At 26.5% G+C, this 22,797-nt stretch overlaps 2 protein-coding genes across 3 annotated transcripts; both read right to left on the reverse strand.

Annotated features, from left to right (window-relative positions):
- Positions 1–5,695: 5,695 nt before the first annotated feature.
- On the reverse strand, positions 5,696–6,643 carry LOC110613321 (zinc finger protein ZAT3). The gene has a single exon (XM_021754384.1). The coding sequence runs from the start codon at positions 6,641–6,643 to the stop codon at positions 5,696–5,698; it is 948 nt and encodes a 315-aa protein (XP_021610076.1).
- Positions 6,644–7,206: 563 nt separating this feature from the next.
- On the reverse strand, positions 7,207–15,126 carry LOC110613315 (DEMETER-like protein 2). 2 transcript variants are annotated; one of them, XM_021754373.1, is made up of 20 exons: positions 14,323–15,126; positions 12,266–13,459; positions 11,422–11,727; positions 11,199–11,289; positions 10,852–11,112; positions 10,374–10,755; positions 10,216–10,295; positions 10,046–10,130; positions 9,878–9,969; positions 9,727–9,795; positions 9,573–9,609; positions 9,400–9,482; positions 8,681–9,124; positions 8,555–8,591; positions 8,403–8,460; positions 8,132–8,268; positions 7,991–8,056; positions 7,673–7,787; positions 7,553–7,594; positions 7,207–7,470 (listed from the first exon to the last, which is right to left on the reverse strand). In XM_021754373.1, the coding sequence occupies exons 1-20, from the start codon at positions 15,038–15,040 to the stop codon at positions 7,337–7,339; spliced, it is 4,431 nt and encodes a 1,476-aa protein (XP_021610065.1). In that variant the 5' UTR covers positions 15,041–15,126; the 3' UTR covers positions 7,207–7,336. The 2 variants fall into 2 exon arrangements, with proteins under 2 accessions (XP_021610065.1, XP_021610064.1); XM_021754372.1 differs by having other exon boundaries at positions 8,403–8,466.
- Positions 15,127–22,797: the final 7,671 nt, after the last annotated feature.

Below are 22,797 nucleotides of genomic sequence, written 5' to 3' on the forward strand. Positions count from 1 at the left end.
CTCATCATCATCATCGTCAGATGCATCCTCAACTTTGATTTCTTTGTTTGGCTCTACTGGCTTAGCCTTTTGTTTCACAGAAGAATCAGGCTTCTAAACATTAGCCTTTGCCTTGGCAGGCTTTGTATTCTCAACCACAGGCTGAACATTTCCTTTAAAATAAAAGAATCAAACAGATTATTCATCAATCAACATGCTCCTCTGAACCAATATCAAGTGAATAGGGGGAAACCATTGCCTGCATTCATCAATGGGAATGGCTCTTCATCTTCTGAATCCTCCTCTTCAAAAACCAAATAGCTTAGCAAAATTTACAAGATAAACTTTATTTAATTGGACTCACCAGAAAAAGCAGTGGCCACAAGACACAATAAAGTCAAGGAAACAACAAATACATGAATATAGAACATAAGGAAAAGTGAGAAACAATGAATTCTAGACATCTTTCAAAAACAACCGGAATCCTTAAGCTGTATTTTCCATAAAATTCATCATTAAGATTAGTGTTTAGGTGCCATAACCTATGTTTAGCAGCATCAGAACTTCAAACTTCAAGATTATGTGCAAAATCAAAACTAGATGATAAAATGCCAGGGTGCTTCAGCGAAAATACAGGGTTTAAAACCACAATGAACCGAACAAATATCTACAACACAAAATTGCTTGAAGGAAAGAACAATAATACAATCTTCAAGAGAAAGGGGCAACTGAGGGATGTTTCAAGAGAAAGAGTTCCAATAAAACAATCTGCTTATCATCAATCTTTAGAAAAAGGGGGCATTGATTCATTTTTCGACTACCCTAGAGCTGCCTTTCGGAACATAAGACACTGTAAATACTTGAAAAATTAAACAGTTAAAAGCAAAACTGATACGATTAGGAAATTAGAAAACCTGATAGTTTCAGGATCAGGTGTTACTTCGACGGGCTCCCCAGCCTTGACCTAATTGGTTGATGTATGTTATAGGAAATTAGAAAACCTGATACGATTACCCGAGAGCAAGCTCGCAGAATAGCCTGATATGCCCGAGAGCCAAGTTCCCCGAATAGCTTGATTTATCTCCTTTTGCTGTAAGTATTTGAATATGGAGATGATATTGCTCTATGGATTGAGTCAAACATAAGATGAACAACCTCAAAACAGCCTCTATTTTCCTCTACTTTCCTTGAAAAATCTCCCTCCAATGCCAAGCTGCTGTCTCCAAATTTTGCGGGAAAATTTGTGATTCTACCGGATGGCCTACATTGTCCCACCTGCAACTCTGTGCATGGTTTCCCGGTGGTGAACTAAGCAACAAAGAGAGTGAAAATTTTCTTTTACTCATTGAGCACTGTTGCTGTTTTTTGGGTTGTCTGGGTATGGGCTAATGGATTATAATGATTTCTTAAAGAAGTACTTTAGCATATTGAGGAGAAAGTTTGATTCTTTAGAGGCTTTGATGAGAAAGAATCAAGAAGTTTGAAAAAAAATTTCATCGAAGTTTCTTGGGGAGATTGAAACTGTTAAAGAAACTTTAAATTCAGGTTTTTTCAAATATTCACTTGGAAGAAAAATTTTCTTTTCTTGAGAGAATTCATGCAAGATAAGATTATTTTTATAAAGAATTTCTCACTTTCAATTGATTTTTTTATATAATTGGAGGGGGATTTTTCTTTTTCTTTTAAAATATTTTGAATGGTATTATTGTTTTAATTAATAATCTATATTATATATAAAAATTAGAAGTATGGAAATAATTAGAATTTTTAAACTACACTTAAGTTTTATAATTATTAATTAGAATTTTTAAACTACAATTAAGTTTTATAATTATTAATTGCTCTCTTATTTTTATTGGTTAATAATTAATATAAATTTTTATTATTTTAAAAATTCAATTTATTTGAAGATTGATTTTTATTTAAATTTTAATTATATTTTTATCTATAATTTAATTTTAATTAGTTATATCATTTTAAAATTTATATAAATTTAAAATCTTTCTCCTACTTATATTTAAATTCAACTTTCAAAAATTTTGTTATATAATTTAAAATAAAATTTATAAAAAAATAGCTAAAATTATTAAATATTTTTCTAAAAAATATTGTTTCATGTTTTTAATTTGAAAATTTATTAATTTAAAAAAATAAAAAAGAAATACATGTTTTTTAAAAAAAAATCTTAATTTCCATTAAAAATTTATATTATTACAATAAAATAGTAAATTTAATTATTATTGAATTATTTTAACTTTTATCCTTATTTAAATTATTTAGTTAGTTTGTATAAGTTTTAAATTCTTATCATATTTATAATTCTTTAATTAAGTTTTTATTATAATTTAAATTGTTTTAAAAAAATCAATACTCCATTTCAAAAAAAAAATAATACTTTTAATTTTTAAAACTTTAAAAATAAAATATTGAATTTCTGTAATTTAATTATGTTTTAAATAATAATTAAAAACTAAAAAATATAACCTTTATTATTAAATTAAGCAATTTTATAATATTTTTAAAACAAAAAATTTAATTTAATAAATCTAAAATAAAATATAATTTTATACTCTATGATATAAAGAAACAAAAAGGAAATAACATAATTGTTAAAAATATCATAATACTTTTTAATTATTTATAATTTACAAGTTTATTTAAATCTTAAATTCGTTGATATATTTTATTATTTAAATAAATTTTATAGTTAGTTTAAAAAATATCAAATTTAGAGATATGTATAATTATAAAAATATTAAATTTTAATAAGATATGAAATATTAATTAGAATAATATATTCAAAAATCTTATAAAAAATAAATTTTAAAATAATAAAATTTCAATTTTATATTAAAATAATAAATTTAAATTTTATTAATTTATAAAAATTATTAAAATAAAATGTTCCTTTTGAAATGGATAAAATCTTTACAATCTTATAAAATGAACTGATAATTCAAGGATTATTTAAGTTCATTATTCTTAATTTTTTATTATTTATAATTATATTTAAATTTTAAAGTGAATTATAATTTTATCAAACAAACTAATTATACAATTATCAGAAAATCTAAAATTTTAAAATATATATTATATACAAAGCTACATGCAAAAATGCTAAAAGATTGGGAATAATGAAAATATAAAAAATTATTCATAAAATGATTTAATAATTATAAAATAATATTTTAATTTAATTGGTTAAAAATTAATACTTTATTATTATTTAAATTTCTTTAATTCAATTGATTTAATTAATACTTTATATCTATTTATCTAAAAAAAAGAATTAATAACAATAAATTTATAGTTAATGCATATTAAAATGTTTTTAGTAACAATCCATTTATCATTAATAACTTTTAACAATGAAAAATTTAGACAATAAATTATATCTGTAAAGAAATTTAATTGTTTGTATTATTATATATTATTAAATAACAAGTTAATATTATTTTAATAATAATTATTATCTAAATTTCTTTATTTATTAAATCAAATTCTAGTTTTTTTTTTCTTTTAAATATGTAAGCTAATTTTTTTTTACATAATCCCACTAATAGATATAGCTTAATAACAATAAATTTATTATTAATACATATTAAACTTTTTTTAATGAAATTTAGTGGTAATCATTCTATCAATAATAATGTTAAATAATAAAATTTATGTAAAATCTTGTAAATAAATTCAATCGTTAATATTATAATAATTAATATTAAATAAAATTTAAAATTATTTTAATAATAATTCTAATTACATTAAAGGCTCCATTATAATTTATAATTTAAAAATTAAATAATTTTATCATCTCACAAGTAATACTAATTAATTTAAATTATTTTATCTATTAGAATAAAACTAAAAATTATATATATATATATATATCCAAGTTAGATAAGATGAAATAATTAAATTATTAAAATTACTCATGATAATTTAAAACTATTACAATAAAGTTAACTTTAGTTAAAAATTAATATAAATTATTATTTAGGATTAAAAAAATTTAAAACTATTATTCATATACTTAAATTCTTATATTATTATATAAAATTATATAAAAAAATAAATTATATAAAATAAATTACGAGTGTTAGAACACATATAAAAAATAAAAATTAGTATTATTAAAATTACTGAACATATATTAAATAAGGTCTATGATAGAATTTTAAAATTAATTAATGAGTGCAATATGGTAAAGTATTTTGTTAAATTAATTCATGAATTTAGTACTTATAATTATAAATTTAATACTTATAATTATAATTATAAACTTAAAAGGTATTTTAAACAGTTAATTTATTTTTAAATCTTATAAACAATTTATAAGATAAAATAATCTCTCCAAGGGTGTTTAAAATAATGGTATTTTTTATTAATGATTTTTACAGTGAAGAAATTAAACCAATTAACTCTCATAAGGTAATTAAAAAATTGCTTATATTTTCAACTAATTATTTTAAAGCTAAAATTTAAAAATATAGTATATCTTATTTTAATATATTTACTAATGATGAGTTTTGATATTTTCATTTTATAGATACTCTTATAATTTTACAAATTGGTTTTTTTTTTCTTTAATAAACAACAGATTTTATTTCGAAAGGAAAAAAAGGAAGGAAAGGAGCTCCAAGAAAACTAACCCATGCCAATATGTACAACAAATACACCTAAAACTATGGAGCTACCTAACCTATCCAAAGATACAAAGCAACCAGCAAAGATAACTAAGAAGAAACATAATGCAAAAACAATGCAGAATGGATTAAAAAACAACAAAAACCAGCAATGGCACATTACCCATATAGAATGACTAAAAAATAACAAAAATCACTAATGGGTCAAATAATTTTGAGATTCGACACAATTTTCGATGGTGAGAAACTCTGCTATGATATCATGTTAAATTTGGATATCAACAACTTAATAGGTTCATATAAAGTGCAAATGATTTTAATATTAATTAAAACGATATCGATGAGAGACTCTAATACTATATTATTGAGTTGTGAGAGACTCTCATATCATATTAAATTTAGATATCAATAATTTAATACGTTCATATAAGGTGCAAATGATTTTAATATTAGTTAAAACGATATTGGTGAAAACTCTAATATCATATTAAATTTGAATATCAACAGTTCGATTGGTTGGTACGAATAATTTCAACATCCAAAGCAGCCCAGCAAAGCACTCCAAGGTGAAAAAAGCACAACACTGACTCTAGCCAAAGCAAAACTTGAGACTTTTGAGATGCCTAAAACACCCCCAATGCCACTTTTGCCTCGCTTACCTATCCATGAACCATTGAAAAACCATTTGATAGAACAGGAGTCCAACCATTCAAAAACCATTCCCCAATTTTGCTTCAAAAACCCTTCATTCTTGCTTGCATCTCTGAAATTCTACCAAATTCTATCATTCATATATATACATATGAAAGGAAATTAATTCAGTAAATAGGATATTGCTCTGCATGCTTTTTGAAGCAATTAAATAAAATTATTTATATTAATCTACAAAGCTGGCGCTCAAATAAATTAAATTAGCAGAATTTTCTCCAAGCTTAATTTCCTATGTATAACACACACACACACATATATAAATGCTTCCCAATTTTGGAGCATCAACAACAATGATACAGCAATCTTTATATTCTATACTAACACAAATCAGTTCACAAACAAAAGCCATTAATGATCTTTTTTCAGAGACCCAACCTCAAATCCAGGGCGAGGTCCAATGAATATGAAGAGGATAATTCATCTTCAACTGGTGCAGGCAAGTTCAGGTCCAATCCACAAGCTTCCTCTTCCTTCGTTGCAACTCCTCCTTGATTCATCGATGACGACAAGGTTTCTTCTCCTTTCTCCCAATGACACCTCTTGTGCCCACCCAGTGCCTGCCCACTAGCGAACACCCTTAAACAGATACTGCATCTGTGCCCTAACACCATCAACATCTTGTTATTATCCTCCACATTCTCCTTCGCACCACTGCTGGCTCCGCTGCTTCCTATATGATCTTCACCCATCTCACAGGTCATTGCGAAGCAGCCTTTCACGTTCTTGTGACTTGCCCTGTGACCTCCCAATGCCTGGTGCGATCCAAACACCTTTTTGCAACTGGAACATTCAAAACCACAATTCAAATCTTCGTGAACGTGAAAACGAATCCCACCATGTCCGCTGCATTCGGTATCAGCCAATGTTGTTGTGCCGCCATCACTATCATTCAACAGTAACAAACATGCAGCCGCTTCATACTCCTCCGAGGTCATTGCAGCTTCTTCTACATTACCCATCTCTGTAACTGGCAAAACAGGTCTACGATAGTTGGATGGTGGATTAATCCCACGCCATTGACGCTCAGGATGACATCTCATATGGCCATAGAGTGCTTTCCAGGACCAAAACTTTTTACCACACTCAGTACAAGGCATGGTGATCTTAGGGGCAGAAAGGTCTGATTTTTTAGCCTGATATTTTGGCTTGGAGACGACAGAAACACTGGCAGTAGAAGGAACTGAACTGGGTTCCATCTTGATCAATTTGGTTCGCTTCTTTCGCTGTTTCTGATCATGCTGGTGAAATGGGATAGACGAAAACGAAGGGAAATTGAAATCCAGGACAGAATCAGTGTAGTTGTTGGTCATGTTGGCAAAGAAAATGAAAGGATAGAAATTGTGAAGGTGGGAGAAGGCTGCAAAAACTGTAACAATGGCGTATAGGTTTGGTTATATAGTGCAGTTTAGGCAGTTAGTGGACAACGTGACAAAAAACTGAGAGGAGATTGAATCAAATAGAAGCGGTTTTATTTCTCTTGAGCAACGATCTGATAAGGTGCCTTCTAGGGTATGGTGCCTTTAAAGACTAGCTGTTGGATATGATAAACGATTGAATTCGAGTGATTTTACTAGAATTTTTTAAAATTATTTGGTTGCTTTTTTTTGTTAGTAAAATTTTTTTGTCGTCCCTTAGCAGATCAAATCGGTTTAAATTATATTATTGAAAAATAATTTTACTGAATTTTAATAGAAAAAAAAAACTATATAAATATAGAATTATTACATAACTCATCATCAAATCTTAAAATTATAATGAAAAAGTATTTGGAAATAATAAAAAAAGTTTTTATAAATATTTATAAGATGTGCTCTTAAAATTTTAAATTCATATTTATTATTATAGGTGATTGACCCTATATCAAGTCTTTATATCTTACCATGTGGCTGCATAAGAATATATATAAATATTAATCTCTAGTACAAAAATTAGTGGCACCCTTTGATTAATCAGAGTTAAGATGTGCAACTAAAATACAAAACATATTGTATCCTTAACTAGTATTATTTCCTATTTCCGGCAGATTGATGGGTCCTTCTTCCCGTTTTTTCCATCTTACTAGGTGGACAGTGGAATCTCTTGGAGAGAGGTTTTGGCTCACCTGTTTTGGAATCCCATCCTCTCACACAAATGAAACCTGCAATCAACATAAATTTCAGTTTTCAGCTGAGTATAAAATAGTTAATTTTATTAATGTTTTTGAATAAGCATTTTCATACCTCTCCAAAAGTTTTCTTGAATTTCCCTTATGGAACTCGTTCCTATTAAAAAAATAAAAAAAAATAATTTCCCACGTAATTATTGAATATTAAATTTTATTTAGATGAATGGCAAGTTACCTTTAAATATTGATGTTGGTGATGTCCCAATATATACCGTCCTCCTCTTTAGGTGCCATATTGAACTCCTATGAACAATAATAGGGTTGTAGCTGGACTGATGCTCCGCAAATACCTGCAATGAAGATGGCATAAAGATTAAAACTCCTAGCTTATGCTAGGGTCACATGATGAGTAAGTTTTTTTATTTAGCTTTATTTATTACCTTCTCCAAACAATGAAACCATCATACTAAATTGAAAACTCTAGCAAAAGTAAATAAACAACAAAAGATAAAAGATGAATAAAGGATAAAGAACATGTTTAAAATGCATTCACCTCATTAACTTGAAAGTATGTGCCATTAAGTGGAAATCTTCCTCTCATTGCTGTTCTGCAAGGTATCTGCTTATGCATTTCTTGAATGTTAGTTTGTTTGAGATGGTTTCTAACATGTGCACAAGGTATAGCTTTACTCACCAAAATAGTTCCTCGAACAATATCAGCTCTTGCTTCTAGAATAGTTTGACAAGAAGAGCAGGTTTGGTCATTACAAAGTTCTATCCCCTGAGAGTTGCATTTTTGCTTAGGCGGTTCACAGGACTCTGGAGTTTCACCTGACACAACTCATTATTCAAAACATTCTTTCAGTTAAAAACCGTTTAGAATCAACAAAACTAAAAATCCTATTGAAAGTTCTCAATCTTCTTATTTCTATTTCCCCTTCTCCTATGTTCATTCTAGGTTTTACCTGCTGTCCATATGGCAAGAAGGTAGGGCAAGGGATCATCTGGGTCTCGCTTCTGTACCTGTAACTTAAACAATATGATCAAATTTCAGACTTTTATTACTTCAATACAAACAAAATTCTTCATTAAATTGGGTAAAAAAGAGTAATCTTACCCCTCTAAGAAGTTCATGATTATCTGGAATTTCATAACTGCACAAAAAAAAATTATTAACAAAAATGGATTGTCTAATCTTATCCTTGCCTTCTTGTCTAAAAGATTTAAGTGAATCTCTACTTACACTCGATGTTCTGTCCGTAAGCGATTAGTGTGCTTCAATTTGTGCAACGGAACTGAATCAACATCCACGTACACTGGAACTATATCTCTTGATAAATGAAGGCTTTGTAGATTTTGCCCATACTTGTCCATGAAGTAGTGTACATTTTTCTTGAATGATTCATTGTTGAGTTTGATAGTGGGGATTTTTGCTTCTTTATCGTCATAAATGATCTCTTCAATAGTTAAATCATCAGTAACTTGCTCGAGCTGTGGTGATTTAGGCTCCTCTATTATGGGTTCACAATTTTGGCTTCTTAATTCAGATGCCAAGGTCTTGTTAGACTCCAGAAGAGACGTTGATCTTAGAGTGACCAAATCACAGTTTCCAACTGAAGCATAGTTTCCAAGAGGAACAATGGATCTCTCTTCATCTTTTCTTGATGGTCCTGGCAACATGTTTGCACTGCATTGAAATTAGAATTAGAAATTATTCAAAATCTGTACACCCCCAGGAGGACACAAACTATAAATAATAATTTTCATTAATAATTTTCATTAATAATTTAAATGAAAAATATATAAAAAAAATTATAAATTTTATTATAAAATACATATTTTTATATTAAATTATCAGATGATAAATACCTATAAATAAAATACCCGACCCCAACAAAAATTAACACAAACTATAAATAAAATACCCTACCCGTGTCATTCCCAGCAAAAATTAACACAAACCTTGCAACTGCACTAGCAAAATGTCTGCACTCAGCTTTCATTGGACAAGCACGGCAATTTGGATTTTTCTTTGTGCAAACAACCTGCATAAAAGAAAACAAAGTTTTCTAAGCTATTCAACCTTTCATCAAAGATCAGGAAAAAAAAAAACAAAAAAAATAATTATTGCATACCTTTCCAACCGTGATCATATGATAGTGCAATTCATACCTGCATTTAATAAATAAATGGACAAGCAAATGGTGCATACTTTTCAACTAAATCTCATAGAGAGAACACAAAGATACTATGAAAGATAATTAGTTGAAGTGAATAATAGGAGATTACAGTGTTCTTTGATCAAGTTCAGCTAGTCGGGGCCAGAGATATTTTTGAATGGAATCCATGATTGGGTACCTGTGCAAATCAAATTTTATACTTTTTATGTAAAATTCATAATATGAATCTGCTTAGATGGTGTTATAGCATTGGTACTTACTCCTCTAAAAGGTGAAATTGAAGATTTCCTGGAAGTGGCTCCAAGGGGATCCATCCTAAACGCACTAGGATCCGGGCAACATTTACATCAACCTATATATAAAATTGTAAGTGTGCATTTTCAAGAACTATTTTCAGAAGCTATTATGATACCAATTTTGGAACTTACCGGAAAAGCTTTGTCTTCTAGTGCCAAAAGCCTTACGCATTCCACACTTTTTAAGCCCAATCCAGGTATCTCCAACAAGTACGCCCTACAAATGCAGAAATGCTCCCATGGTTCATAGATTATATAATGTATATATATGCAAACTATTCATATGCAAACTATTCACATACTTTACGAGATCAGATGGTGCATATCGTAACCATTCCAAGTCAATGCTTCCATGATAATCAAGTAGTCTTTTGAGGAAGTCCTGCAAAATTTAATGATTTACATTGGTATTTGTATCAGTACAGTGATTTAAGATACGAAAAAACAAATATTTTCTTGCCTGAATTCGTTTTGCAATAATAGTATGTTGGCCCCTTCCTTTAATGATTTCAGCAATCTCAGTTACAGGTGCTTCCTTAACTGCTTCCCAGTTTACGGTATCCGTGTGCTCACTAGTTATTGGTCTGGAATACATTTTTCTTAACTCGTCCCAGTCTCTCTTTTCTACCTCCTTAAACTTCTCTTTCTTTAGTCCTCCTGTCTTTTTTGTCTTATCAGCAACGGCTTTCAAGGCATATCGAATTCTTGTTACCAGATGAAGAATTTTCATATTGGTTTCATTCACTTCATTTTGAGCATGCTGATCTCCTTTCATCCAATTTTTTTCTTCTGAAATATTCTCATAAACTACATTCTCATGGACTTCCAAGATCTCTGATGGGCTGTTATGGCATGCACGGAAAACAACATAACATTTCAAAGAAATCAAATAAGTCTGCTGGAGTAGTTAAATGCATAAAAATTTGAGACAAACTAACCTCCTTGAACTTGATTGTGCCCATGGCAACACAGTGTTCCCAAGGTCTTCAATATCTACCAAACTCATTTCTTCAGTCATATCAACTGGTTCAGTGATAAAATATTGGTTACCATCTTCATCTTGTGTTGCTTCAGTGAAGCAGATATTGCTCCTAGTTGAGGATTGGCTATTATTGTTCTCCAACCCATCAGCAACTGTTTCTTGATCATTTGTTGGTGACTTAGCAGGAAACTTTGCGGCAAGTGACATGTAAGCAGAACTATCAACAAATATCAAATTAAACACTTTATTATCAGGAACTCAAAAAATAGTCAATTAAACACTTTAAAAATAATAAAATTCTACCTAGATAGAAAATCTGAAACATTCTGAGTTAAGAAAACTCCCACTACCGAGTCCACCACAGATCCTTTCCAAGGTCTGAAACTTCTATCACCTGTAAATATTTTCTTTTTTGTTACTGTTAATATACTTTCAAATAGTTTCTTTTCTCACAAATGCAAGTAATAAAAAATAAAAAATTAAAATAAAAAAACTAACTAATCATGAACTTTTGATAAGAAACTACCTAACACAGTATGCATTATAGAATTAAATGCTTCCACTCTTCCCCGAAAAATTTTTCTTTCTTCTTCCCACTTTTTATGATCTTCTCCCTCTACCTTTTCATCATCTGGACCATCATCTATTTTCATCAACTTATTCCATCGTTTTATAGTCACCGAGTCTAGAAGCACCATTGGTTTTGGCTTTTTGGTAGACTCAGAACCCTTATGGGGAACAATAGCAGTTATATCACTGATGTTTAGCTTCTTAAACTTGTCAATAATCTGCTCCACTGTCATAGTCCTACCCTTTCTGTTGGATACTTGACCTGTCAAAACAGATATGAATCAACCTAAAAATAAATGAAAGGTAACAATTTTGTGTGTATATCCTAAAATAACCCAAACTATATTTATATTAAAAATAAAATTACTGAACCGCTAAAAATTAATTTAAAAAACCCAATTATTATTATCAAAACAAAATGTAAACCCATTTAATTTTATATATTTTAATTAATAATTTATATAAAAAAATTTTAATATTTTTAAAACATATTTTAATTTTATTTTTTTAAAAATATATATATATAAAAATATAAATATTACTGTAAAATATATTTTTTTATTAAATTAATTATTTAATTTATAAATAAAACCTGAATTAATCTCGAATCCACCCGACCCATAGCTATCTCTAAATAAAATTATGAGTGACTTTTTGTTTTTTTATAATACAGTTTCAGAAGAGTTTGATAAATATCTAATCCATTATCGTCCCTAAATATTCACAGAGTTACAAAAAATAATACTAAAAAATACCTTACACAAAACACAAAAATAATTATAGGCAATATGGAAAACTACCTTTTGATTTGACGGTGAGTTGGAGCTTCTGATCAGCAGGTTGTCCAATCACTTTTTTCTCATGATTTCGTTGAAGGTCATCATGATCTTGTTTGGTTAATGCTTGTCCATTGCATTTAGACAGTAAGTTCTCATGGGGCTTTGCTACTGAATTGGGTTCCGCCCCTTTCATTTCCGCAAGTGGTTGTTGGAGAAGCTGTCCCATCTCAACGGAGCTTCCTGGCACATTTCTTTTATGGTTAACTTGCTCCTTTCCTTTATCTGATGCTAACTTTTGGGATTCGCAAGTATGGATATTTAGCATCTTATCATTGATCATTTGAACCATATCAAGCGGAGATAAATTTACTCTCTGAATAAATTGTTTCCATAGGTTTCTTCTTGGAAGAAATCGTTTGGATCTTTTCTTTTTTATGCAACCACTCAAGCAGAAAGAACCTAATATTATACACACAACTGATTTTCTCTTCCTCTTGGTCCTCCTCCTCCTACAACTTCTTGGAAAATTAGGCTGGAACCTTCTACTATTACTCAGACAATGATTTACCTTAAGGGACATCTGGCTGACCCACAAGCAGCCATTTTGGAAACCAATTTTCTTCCTTGAAAAAGAATTCCTACAATAATCCCTTGCAGACCTTATGCCATAACTACTCCATCTGATTGAGTTTATGTCTACCCGGAGATCATTCAACAACTCTTTCCCACCAAAAGAACCCAAATTAGACTCCATAACCGACTTACTTCCATGGTTAACATCTATTGGTTTATCATCATTGGAGTGGTCATCCGCTTCTGGCTGCATAATTTCTATTATTCTTTCATCATTTTGATATTTAACTCCACTCAATGAACTCACCTTTGCAGCAACAATTTCAGTATGGTGCTCTGCAGTGAATGTCTGTTGGATACTACTCTTCTTATACTCAGTTTTTCTAAGAAAGCTCCCTTTTTCCTTCTTCTCTTGATTCTTTCTGACATTCTTCCTCTTTGGCTTGTTTCCTTCAAGTGAAATCTTAAAATGTTTTTTAGATCTTCCTTGACCAGCTATTTTGGGCCTATGTCTGTGTTTTTTTATTTTGGTTCTCTTGAGTGGACTTTGGTTCACATCTGTTTCTTTTCTTTGTCTTTTCTTGACATCCAGCATTGGAGTTGCTGGTTCTAAGCCCCCACCCTTCTCATTCTGTTTATCACCTGCATTCAAATTCACTAAAAAAAATTGGAGTTGCTATTTTCATTATCTATTAAATTTCATGCTGGTTTCAAAGCAATACAGCATATAAAATATTTTACAATAATATTTATATATTTTTATTTAAAAATTTAAATTTAAATATTTTTTTAGAAATATTAAAATTTTTAAATAAAAATAATTAATGAAAAATATTTTTATATAAATTATTAATTAAAATATATAATACTAAATGTATTGGGTAGTTTAGATTAATTTTTACCAAGAATTATATATAATATATATTACTATTAATATTTATATTATTTAAATATTAATATTATGATTTTGATGTTAATTATTTAATATTTTCAAAAAATATGTAATGATATTATAATTTTATTTGTAAAAATTTAATATTTAAAATTAAAATTGAAACTAAAATTAAAATAAAAAAATAAAATAAGAACCTAGAATCATATTAGTCTAGTTAGAATATTACTTATATAGATGGGTTCGAGTAGAGTCATAGATCGGATTCGGGTAAGGGTTAGGAGTCATAGATCGGATTCGGGTAAGAGTTTTTAGGGTTTTGGAGTTTAGGGTTTCGGATTTAGAGTTTTGGAGTTTAAATCAAGTGAGATTTAAAATTTAGTTAGTTTAATTTTTCTTGGATATCCTATCCCTTTCCATCCCTATCTACAACAAACAAATAAGAAAAAAAATATATAAATAATATCAGTGACTCATCAAATTATTGCAGATTTGCAGCTGCTATTAATTTCAGACTAATTACTATGATATCTAATATTACTTTAATTAGAACACAGTAGATTCAAGTTATAAATAAAATTATAATCTGAAAGACAAAATTGGCATCACTTACATTGAGTTGCATCACATTCTGAGTTGCTTATACCATTCTCCATGGCTAGGCTGAGCATGGGATTTTGATTTCCAGGCAAAAGGTTCTCTCCTTCAGATTCTGGAATTTTTCTGTCAATTCCAGAACCTGAAATCTGAGAAGGAGGAAATTTTCTCCGGCCAATTTCATCTTTTAGTTGAGCACCTGGGGATTCCTGAGAAGCAATTTCAGATTGTGGAAAGGCTGGAGGAGCTACTGAGGGACAACAATTCAAGGACCCTTTATTTGATTCTCCTGAACTACAGAAATCTAAAATTCTAGCTACATTATTATTACTAGACTTCGTATCACCCAAAATGAAATCTACTTCTCCTTCCTCTGAATCTCTTGATTCCTTTGTTTCTTGTTCGGCAAGCAAAGCTGTTTCAAGAAAACAATTTGCTGAATCTCCAGAATCCTTAGAGCCACAAGCAGCTATTCTGGTATCTTCCCAATCACAAATACTCTTGTTTAAATCTATCAGGCCATCAGAAAACAAAAATGAAGGAGCTTTAGTCTGAGATTCCTTGTCTTTTTCCTCTTCGTCAATCCTGGCATGGATGATTTTTTGGGGTCTGGCTTGTGTAAGCTTTGCAGGAGTTTCTGGAATCCAATAATACTGTCCCTGGGGAGGCTGACACCCCATACTGCCAATTTTTGTGTTCTTGGATTTTCTCCGGTAGAACTTGATACTGGACATGCCTGTTCTCTATGGTATGAAATAGGAATGAGCGGTGCAGTTTCTGAAATGACGGTAGTCAACCGCCGATAGACATCTAAACAGTAAATATAAAATTTAAATTATGGTAATAAGCTTTTAAAAGCGTTTTTTTTTTTATAAAGCTTTTAAAAAGATTGCTGCTAGCCGTTAGGCAATAAATGGATCGACGAGCGTGAGCATTGGATTTTGGATCGCTTTCATTCAAAATGGAATAAAATCTTAAATTGAAAATTAAAATTTTATTATTTATAAAATTGAATTAAATTAATTTTGAATAAAAATTAATTTAAATTTAATTTATTTGATTCAATTTAATTGTGTGAATTTAACTTTTTAATGAATTTTCTATTTTTAATTTTTTTATTCCTAGTATTTTAAAACTTGATTGAAGTATTTTAATTTTAATTCTATTTTAATCTCTTTATATTATAGAAATAAAATAATATCTTATTCAATTTAATTTTATTATAATTTTTTAATTAAAATATAATCGAATTAAAATAATTAAAATTTTTAAAAATAAAAATTAAACTGAAAAAAATAAAAAAATTAATCTAAAATTTTAAATTAAATTAATTGGATGAATTTTTTCTGAATCATATTATTTTTAATTATAATAATTTATTAAATAAATAACTTGTTATTATTACGGTTAAATACCCATTACCTGCTCCCTTCTTTTAGGCCTTGTCCGGAAATGCAAATTATGTAACAATCCTTTGTTATTTTTATAGTAGATAGTCATATGCAGTAGTTAGTTAAATGTTATAACAAGACTACTAAATTTTAGTGCTGTTTTTAAAATTATTATCGATTAAAGCTTTTTACAAATACTTTTATTTAACATTGTCAAAAAAATCGATCGAATTTAGTTAATGTTGTTAAAATAATCAATCGAATTTATTTAATATTGTCAAAATAAATTTTTAATATTTACACTAAACTTAACTCAATTAGTAGCAAGTCTATGGATAGATCCAACAATTTATTTTTATTTTTAAAATTAATTAAATTCACACCCTTAACTAAATTTACATGTTACGATCAGTAAATAAAAAAAAATACTATAATCAATAAATAAAATTCAACTACATATTTTTTAAAATCTAAATATAATTTATTAAAATCATTTAAATAACAAAATAAATTTACTAAAAACTATACAAGATAAAAAAATATCAATCTAAGTATGAATCAATAATATTTAAATTTTATTTAAAAATTAATACATTTTTTTTATTTACCTTTTATTATTATTCACATTTTGATTTTATCTATAAAAAATTAAAAAGAATGAATAAAATAATATTATTTTAGTATTTTTAAAATGGATAATTCATGAATCTATATGATCTAATTCATGAATCTATATGATCTAATTTATGCGGAATCAATTTCAAAACTAGTTAAATAAAAAAAATTTTATTTTAAAAATAAATCTTAAATCTCTTATTTAAATAAAAAATTCAACCGACGTTGACAGTGCTATTTTCACATATTTCTCCTTTTTTTTTTTAGGAAATCACTTAAAATGATTTTATTTATTTTAAATATTTTAGTTAAGTTCTTAATTACACATTATATTATACTAACCAGTCCTTACTGTTCATTAAAACGGTAGACTTACCTCCTTGTTTTAATTGAAATTGTTTTATCATTAATTATTTTTATTTTCTTTTGAGATATTTTTGAAACAATTTTATTATAAATTATAATTCCTTATTTTTAACAATTTGTCATACAATCATGGGAGTAGATATAAATTACTTTTTTACTTCTCATATGATCTTTAAAATTGATTTAAATAATTAACTGTACTTAAATTTCATGGGAGTAGTTTTAAATTGGAGTGAGCAGTTTTAAATTAAAAAAATTGATTAAATTAAATTAATTTAAAAATTCAATTCGATTTTTAATTTAAAAAATTTCGGTTATTTCAGTTTAATTCGATTTTGATAAAAAAATCAAATTGAACCGATTAGTGATGATAGTATATTATTTTTAATAATACAGAAGAGATTAAATCATATTAAGATTAAAATATTCTCATTAAATTTTAAATTATTAAAAATAAAGTGTAAAATATAAAAATTTTATTAAAAATTTAAATCAATGAAATTGAATCAAATCAAATTGATTCAATTTAATTCAATTTAATTTTTATAAATATTAAAATTTCAGTTCTCGAATTATTTGATTTGATTTAATTTAAAATCGAACCGATCAAATACTCACCTAATATGAGAAGACGAGTTTGAAAATTTTTTTACTATTCAATAATTCTTAAATTACTGGTTTATAAAAAAAAATGATATTTAATCTGATTCAAAAAATGTAGTTTTAAAATTTGAATTAAATTATAAAGTTTTAATAATTATATCAACAAATAAAATGAAATTTGAATTTGAATAGAAGTTCATCCAATCAATCAAAACAAAGATTTGTTAATCCATAATTTTAAGGAATTAAATTTTTTACTAAAATTATCTCTATTAATAAAACAGAATTTGAATTTAGATAGATAATACATTTAACCATTTAAAATAAAAATTTTAAAATAAAAATTTTAAAATAAAATTAGAATCTTTTTTCTTTTCAAGTAATTAGAATCTTATTTTACTTATATTTCTATGATTTTCATATGCGTTTATAATTACTTTTATTTAATCAAAATTATATCTATTTTTTTGCACATTATATATTATTTTAATTATGACTATTTGAATTTTTTAAGCAAAAATTATAATAAAATATTATACTGTAAGAATAGAAATGCACTAATTTAAACTTACTTTACTTTTCAATTATGATTCCGATTATTTATGAATAAGTTTTGATTTTTTATATATTATTTAATTTTATATTTTTATGTACTTAAATTAAATATACATAACATATTTATAAGATTTAATGACCTTAAGGGACATCTGGCTAACCCACAAGCAGCCATGTTGGAAACCAATTTTCTTCCTTGAAAAAGAATTCCTACCATAATCCCTTGCAGACCTTATGCCATAACTACTCAGTTTTTCTAAGAAAGCTCCCTTTTTCCTTCTTCTCCTGATTTTTTCTAACATTGTTCCTCTTTGGCTTGTTTCCTTCAAGTGAAATCTTAAAATGTTTCTTAGATCTTCCTTGACCAGCTATTTTGGGCCTATGTCTGTGTTTTTTTATTTTGGTTCTCTTGAGTGGACTTTGGTTCACATCTGTTTCTTTTCTTTGTCTTTTCTTGACATCCAGCATTGGAGTTGCTAGTTCTAAGCCCCCACCCTTCTCATTCTGTTTATCACCTGCATTGAAATTCACTAAAAGAAATTGGAGTTGCTATTTTCATTATCTGTTAAATTTCATGCTGAGTTCAAAGCACTACAGAAATAAATTTTAGATGGTAGCTTTCTTTTTCAGTATCGGAAGTAGCTTTCAATCGAATTTGAAATAGGTTTGAATTTAAAACATAATGTCCACTGTAGGTTTAAATTTTTATTTATAAATTATTCACTACTCCAATATATTTATATAAATAATTAATTTACTATAAAAATATATATTTTATAATAATATTTATATATTTTTATTTAAAATTTTAAATTTAAATATTTCTAAAAAAATATTAAAATTTTTAAATAAAAATAATTAATGAAAAGTAGTTTTTATATAAATTATTAATCAAAATATATAAAACTAAATGGATTGAATAGTTTAAATTAATTTTTACTAAGAATTATATATAATATATATTATTATTATTATTTAAATATTAATTTTATTAATTTTAATGTTAATTATTTAATATTTTAAAATATAACTAATAATATTATAATTTTATTTGTAAAAATTTAAAATTGAAACTAAAATTAAAATAAAAAAATTAAGAATCATAATTTTATTAAAATTACTTAAAATCATACTATTCGGTTAGTTTAGATTAATTTTTAATAAGATCCAGATATTATTAAGTTCAGGTAAAGGTTCGAAGTCAAATAAAATTTTACTATTGGAGTGGGAAGTCAAGTAAGATTTAGGGTTTAACTAGTTTAATTTTTTCTCCTATCTTATTTCTTTACATGTTTATCCACGTGAAAAAAAAATTTAAATTTAGATTTTGAGTAAGATAAAATTATTATTCGAGTAAAAAGTTAAATATGATTTAAGATTTAGTTATTTAATTTTTCAGGTATCCTAACCTTTACATATCTATCTAGGGAAACAAACAACGAAAAAAAAATAAAAATTAGTGACTCATCAAATCATTGCCATCAATTTCAGACTAATTACTATGATATCTAATATTGCTTTAATTAGAACACAGCAGATTCAAGTCATAAATAAAATTATAATATGAAGACAAAATTGGCATCACTTACATTGAGTTGCATCACATTCTAGGTTGCTTGTACTATTCTCTATGGCTAGGCTGAGCAAGGAATTTTGATTTACAGGCAAAAGGTTCTCTCCCTCAAATTGAATTTTTCTGTCAACTCCAGAACCTAAGATCGGAGAAGGAGGAAATTTTCTCCGGCCAATTTCATATTTTAGTTGAGCAACTGGGGATTCCTGAGAAGCAATTTCAGATTGTGGAAAGACGGGAGGGGCTACAGAGGGACAACAATTCAAGGACCCTTTATTTGATTCCCCTGAACTAATCTAAAATTCTAGCCAAATTATTATTACTAGACTTCGTATCACCCAAAATGAAATCTACTTCTCCTTCCCCTGAATCTCTTGATTCCTTTGTTTCTTGTTCGGCAAGCAAAGCTGTTTCAAGAAAACAATTTGCTGAATCTCCAGAATCCTTAGAGCAACAAGCAGCTATTCTGGTATCTTCCCAATTACAAATACTCTTGTTTAAATCTATCAGGCCATCAGAACACAAAAATGAAGGAGCTTTAGTCTGAGATTCCTTGTCTTTTTCCTCTTCGTCAATCCTGGCATAGATGATTTTTTGGGGTCTGGCTTGTGGAATCCAATAATACTGTCCCTGGGGAGGCTGACACCCCATACTGCCAATTTTCGTGTTCTTGGATTTTCTCTGATAGAACTTGATACTCGACATGCCTGTTCTCTATGGTATGAAATAGAAATGAACGGTGCAGTTTCCGAAATGAAGGTAGTCAACCGCCAATAGAAATCTAAAACAGTAAATATAAAATTTAAATTATGGTAATAAGCTTTTAAAAGTGTTTTTCTCGAGGATTGCTGCTAGCCGTTAGGCAATAAATGGATCGACAATGGTGAGCATTGGATTTTGGATCGCTTTCATTTAAAATGGATTAAAATCTTAAATTTAAAATTAAAATTTTATTATTTATAAAATTAAATTAAATTAATTTTAAATTAAAATTAATTTAAATTCAATTAATTTAATTTAATTTAATTATTTGGATTTAACATTTTAACAAACTTTTTATTTTTTATCATTTTTATCCTTAACATTCTAAAATTTAATTAAAATATTTTTATTTTAACTCTATTCTAATCTTTTTATATTATAAAAAATAAAATAATATTTTTCAATTCAATTTAATTTTATCATAATTTTTTTATCAAAACATAATCGAATTAAAATAATTAAATTAAAAAATAAAAAATCAAATTAAATTTTAAATTAAATTAATTCAATGAATTTAATTTACTCTAAATCCTATTATTTTTTAATTATAATAATTTATTAAATAAATAACTTGTTATTATTACAGTTAAATACCATTACCTGCTCCCTTCTTTTAGGCCTTGTCCGGAAATGCCAATTATGTAACAATTGTTTGTTATTTTAATAGTAAATAGTCATATGCAATGCATATGTGTTCGCACAATTTATTTTTATTTTTATAATAAATTAAATTAAATTTACACTCTTAATTATAATTCCTTATTTTTAACAATTTGTCATACAATCATTTTATTCTGTTGTAATTATTTTTTATTTCTTCTTCTTATTATTATTATTATATTTTTTTATAATACTAATTTGCAATGCATATCATTATCTCGTTAAAAAATTTATTATTTAAATAATATTTAATTGAATTTACTTTATGCAATTATTTATTATTTTCTTAATATTTTTCATGCAATTTTAAAATTTTATATAAGTTTTATTAGTTTAAACAGATAAACACATAACAATATATATTATTATTTTATTTATTCAAATAATAATTATTTTCACTCTAGTCACTTTTTTTTGGTTCATGGATTACATCCTAAAATTACTTTTTTACTTTTAAATATTGTTAAAAAAACATGTTATTTTTATTAAAAATGTACATGCATTTTTATTAAAAATTATTATTTTTATGTACTTAAATTTCATGGGAGTAGATGAGTTATATAAATTCGAAGTGTGAGTGTATGCGCGGTTAAAATTAAAAAAATCGATCCAATCAAATTAATTTAAAAATTCAGTTTTATTTTTAATTTTAAAAGTTTTAATTATTTAAATTCGGTTTAGTTTTAATGAAAAAAATGAATCAAATCGATTAGTGATAATAGTATATTATTTTTAATATAGAGAAATTATATTATATTAAAATTAAAATGTTCCAATTAAATTTTAAATTATTAAACGTAAAATATAAAATATAAAAAATTTATTAAAAATTTATTAAAAATTTAAATTAAACCAAATTATATCAGTTTAATTTAATTTGATTTTTGAACAAATCGATTCGATTCGATTTTCATAAATACTAAAATTTCAGTTTTTGATTTATTCTAATTTATTTTAAATCGAACCAACTGAATGGTCATCCAATATGGGAGTCAAGTTTGAAATTTTGTTTACTATTTAATAATTTTTAAATTATCAATTTATAAAAAAAACGTGATATTTAATCTGATTCAAAAACATGTAGTTTTAAAATTTGTTATTTTGTTAATCAATTCACATCTATTAATAGAAGGAATAGATATGATTTGAATTGAAATTTTGAATTGAATTATAAAGTTTTAATAATTATTTCAACAAATAAAATGAAATTTGAATTTGAATAAAAGTTCATCCAATCAATCAAAATAAAGATTTGTTAATCCATAATTTTTAAGGAATTAATTTTTTTACTAAAATTATATCTATTAATAAAACAGAATTTGAATTTAGATAGATAATACATTTAACCATTTAAAATAAAAATTTTAAAATAAAATTAGAATCTTATTTTACTTATATTTCAAAGTGTTGAGTTGCAACAAATATATGTTATAGTGGACCTAAGTTATTTTATATTTTAAATAATTAAATTTTTTTATTTTTTAATAATTCAAAAATTAATGATTTTCAGATTTGGTGTATAAAGTGAATAATAAGAAATATACATATAGCTAACCCAAATCATACTATTGTCATATTATTTTTTTTATTTAAATAATTAAATTTAATTTGTTTATATTTAATTTTTTTAGTATGCACTACTGATATATTTGTTAGTTTAACAAAAAATTATTTATAAAATTAGAAATTATTTAAAATAATTAATTCAAATTATTTAATAATTAATTATTATATATAATTTTAATTTTCCATAAACCAACCTACTAAACAAATCCGACTTTGAGTATTGTAATGTCTTCAACGCAATTGATTCGAATACAATTATTAATTCAGAACTAAATTATTGGGTATTGTGATTTGCTACTATCTCAGTTTCACCACATAAATAATCATTTTCTCTCTCTTAGACTCATTAGTTCTGCACGATTTGTCTGACTTAGAATATAATATCAATTGAAACACCAAA

This window comes from Manihot esculenta, chromosome 4 (assembly GCF_001659605.2).
Source record: "Manihot esculenta cultivar AM560-2 chromosome 4, M.esculenta_v8, whole genome shotgun sequence".
NCBI classification, from domain to species: Eukaryota; Viridiplantae; Streptophyta; class Magnoliopsida; order Malpighiales; family Euphorbiaceae; genus Manihot; species Manihot esculenta.

Coding starts and splice junctions, on each gene's coding strand:
- LOC110613321 (XM_021754384.1), bottom strand. CDS start 6,643: ATGACCAACAACTACACTGATTCTGTCCTGGATTTCAATTTCCCTTCG.
- LOC110613315 (XM_021754372.1), bottom strand. CDS start 15,040: ATGTCCAGTATCAAGTTCTACCGGAGAAAATCCAAGAACACAAAAATT. Junction 11,728..12,265: donor ACTCACCGTCAAATCAAAAG/GTAGTTTTCCAT, acceptor CTGTTTTGACAG/GTCAAGTATCCAACAGAAAG. Junction 9,970..10,045: donor TAGAAGACAAAGCTTTTCCG/GTAAGTTCCAAA, acceptor TTTTATATATAG/GTTGATGTAAATGTTGCCCG.